Source organism: Vigna unguiculata, chromosome 5 (genome assembly GCF_004118075.2).
Source record: "Vigna unguiculata cultivar IT97K-499-35 chromosome 5, ASM411807v1, whole genome shotgun sequence".
Classification (NCBI taxonomy): Eukaryota; Viridiplantae; Streptophyta; class Magnoliopsida; order Fabales; family Fabaceae; genus Vigna; species Vigna unguiculata.
The window spans coordinates 41,223,427-41,226,248 of NC_040283.1; the positions used below are offsets into that span (position 1 = coordinate 41,223,427).

At 35.2% G+C, this 2,822-nt stretch overlaps 1 protein-coding gene across 1 annotated transcript; it reads left to right on the plus strand.

Moving 5' to 3' along the window:
* The first annotated feature begins 273 nt into the window (after positions 1-273).
* Positions 274-1,721, plus strand: LOC114185944 (transcription factor MYB41-like). The gene is made up of 3 exons (XM_028073919.1): positions 274-563; positions 663-792; positions 891-1,721. The coding sequence occupies exons 1-3, from the start codon at positions 431-433 to the stop codon at positions 1,591-1,593; spliced, it is 966 nt and encodes a 321-aa protein (XP_027929720.1). The 5' UTR covers positions 274-430; the 3' UTR covers positions 1,594-1,721.
* Positions 1,722-2,822: the final 1,101 nt, after the last annotated feature.

Here is a 2,822-nt window from a genome sequence, read left to right on the forward strand (position 1 = left end):
TGCATGGCATATATTTTTTTTAAAAGAAAGTACCACGTGTGAAATGTACTAAAAATTCACATATTGCAATGTGTTGTATGCAGGTATTGCACATGCGTATTAATTACCGAGTACAATTATACGTAGAGAACATGATGCGTATATACATGTGTTGATAAATACAGGAAGAAGGCCGGCACCAAATCCTTTTGACTTGAAACAAACAGCTCCGCTTTCTCTCGCTATAAAGGCAAGGGTCGTCCTCGCTTTGCATTAGACCCAACAAACGTTTACTTTCCTTCACTTTCATTACAACACAACACAACACAACCCTTTCTCTTTCTTTCTCTCTCTCTCTCTCTCTCTCTCTATCGTTCCTGTTTCAGTGCACTTTGCGGCTGCACTTTTACAAATAATCATTCACCCAATTTTCACTATTCATCTGTTCGCTATGGGAAGAGCACCTTGTTGCAACAAAAATGGTCTCAAAAAGGGTCCTTGGACACCTGAAGAGGATCTCATGCTCACCAACTACATTCACACTCATGGACCTGGAAATTGGCGAACCCTCCCCAAGAATGCTGGTACCTATACACTTCTCTGCTTCTTTTCCCACCTTATTCATATTTTTTTTTTCGTTAATTATCGAATATTAAGTATTTGTTGGTTAATCTCATTCTCAGGTTTACAACGATGTGGCAAGAGTTGCCGTCTTCGATGGACCAATTACCTGAGACCCGATATCAAGAGAGGAAGGTTCTCGTTTGAAGAAGAAGAGACAATCATTCAGCTCCACAGTGTCTTGGGAAACAAGTACGTGTTTGATTTTCCCAAGTTTTTATCTCAAAAGGTTCAGACTCTTTTTTAAGAATGTTAGGCTTATGTGTCGTTTATTCTGTGTTCATATTTAGGTGGTCGGCGATAGCAGCTAGGTTGCCAGGGAGAACCGACAATGAAATAAAGAACTATTGGAACACCCACATCAGGAAGAGGTTGCTGCGAATGGGAATCGATCCTGTTACACACGCTCCACGCCTCGATCTTCTTGACATGTCCTCGATTCTGAGGTCAGCAATCGGCAACGTTAATCCATCGTTTCTGAATCTGCAAGGCTTGTTGAGCGCCCAGGCGTTGATGAACCCAGAGTTTCTGAAGCTCGCCGCCACTGCAACTTTGTTATCATTGAAGAATGATCACAATCAAAACCCGTCAAATTTAGTCTCACAAGCTCAACAACAATTGAATAACGTAGGGAATTGTCCAGTGCAAAGCCAGATTTTCCCTAATCAGTTTCAGACTCCAACTCAAAGCAACAACGTGAACAATGGGCTTTCAATGTCCCCAGACAATTATCTCGGTGTGCATAGTTACCTGAACGCTCAACAAAACCAAGTTGATTTGTTACAGGACCCGGATTTGGTACATTTGTTAAACAGTGCAAACCAAAACATGGGCTATGAATCGGTTCTCTCTACGCCTTTGTCTACCCCAACTCCATTGAATTCATCATCCACTTATGTGAATAGCAGCACCGAGGAAGAGAGGGACACGTATTGCAGCGATGTATTCAAGTTAGAAATTCCGGAGAGTTTGGACATTAGCGATTTCTTGTAAATATGTGTCAGTTTGTGATTGCGTTTGTAAACTACTGTTTACTTTGCATTTATATATTATTCTTGTCGTTTAAATCTGTGGGTCATACAGAATTTTGTGGTCGATCGAGTTTATGTTCATTATTTTGTTGTCAATACTTATGATGACACCAAAACATTTGCAATTTTTACCAGTATCTTTCTTTTTGCTCTTATATTTTTTTGTCTCTTGGATTATAGTTTGGTTATATATCAGCTGAGTTGAAAATTTTATATCCAATAAAAATGAATAAATGACTAATATTTGAGTATACATATCGGAAAATTTATTGCCTTAAAATTTTAGATTAAAAATTTAATTTTGTTTTCTAATATAGGAATTTAATTAACCAGAACAACTTAACCAGGAAGTTCAATTGTAATTTAATGTGTTTACTTAACATGTTGGTTAATTTGATTTGCTTAATTATAAAATGAGTGAACTCAGTAATGAACTTAAAAGTTTGGTAGAAGCGGGCTATAATTAATTACTGAAAAAGAGTTTTGATAATTTACGAAAATCATTAATTTCAACTAAGCGCCGCCATAGAATAGTGTCAAAGAATACGAAATTTGAGTCTTTTTTTAGAATATAATAAGGATGTGTGTTTTTTTTTATCATATCAACATTGAACTTAATTTGAATTGATAATTTGGTGAAGGATTAACTTGATTTTACAATTTTTTATGGCATGCCTCCATATTTAAAAGCAGAGAAAGAGACAGGAAATTGACGCCTAGAATTTGTAGGTAAGGAAAATTTTGTTCTATTCCAACAATAAAAATGTGCTAAAAGTACTTAATTTTGTACTGTGTAATCATAAATGAATCCAAAAATAAACCCTTTAAGGTTATATTTATTTTTAATGCAATAAAAATGTGCTAAAAGTACTTAATTTTGTACTGTGTGATCATAAATGAATCCAAAAAAATAAACCCTTTAAGAATTATAATTTAAAGTCTCATTTGTTGACTAATAATGGATTGTAATCATACTGTACTCTCAAAGTTCATTTTAATTAAAGAGTTATATTGCAAGTTCATTATTTAGAATTTTTCCTTTTTTCAGAAAATGTAGAAGCAACGCACTTGATAGAAAAATAAAGGAGGAAGCAATCTTTGACCGAATTTAATAATCGAAGATCAATCAATCAACCACAAGCTTTACAAAAACACAAGGCACCTAACACTATAGTGTCTTACCTAAAAAGA

What these genes read in the sequence shown, in the direction of transcription:
- LOC114185944 (XM_028073919.1), top strand. Translation starts at nt 431, where the DNA reads ATGGGAAGAGCACCTTGTTGCAACAAAAATGGTCTCAAAAAGGGTCCT. An exon ending in AACCCTCCCCAAGAATGCTG is followed by an intron (nt 564 to 662) that starts GTACCTATACAC and finishes TCTCATTCTCAG; the next exon opens with GTTTACAACGATGTGGCAAG. An exon ending in CACAGTGTCTTGGGAAACAA is followed by an intron (nt 793 to 890) that starts GTACGTGTTTGA and finishes GTTCATATTTAG; the next exon opens with GTGGTCGGCGATAGCAGCTA.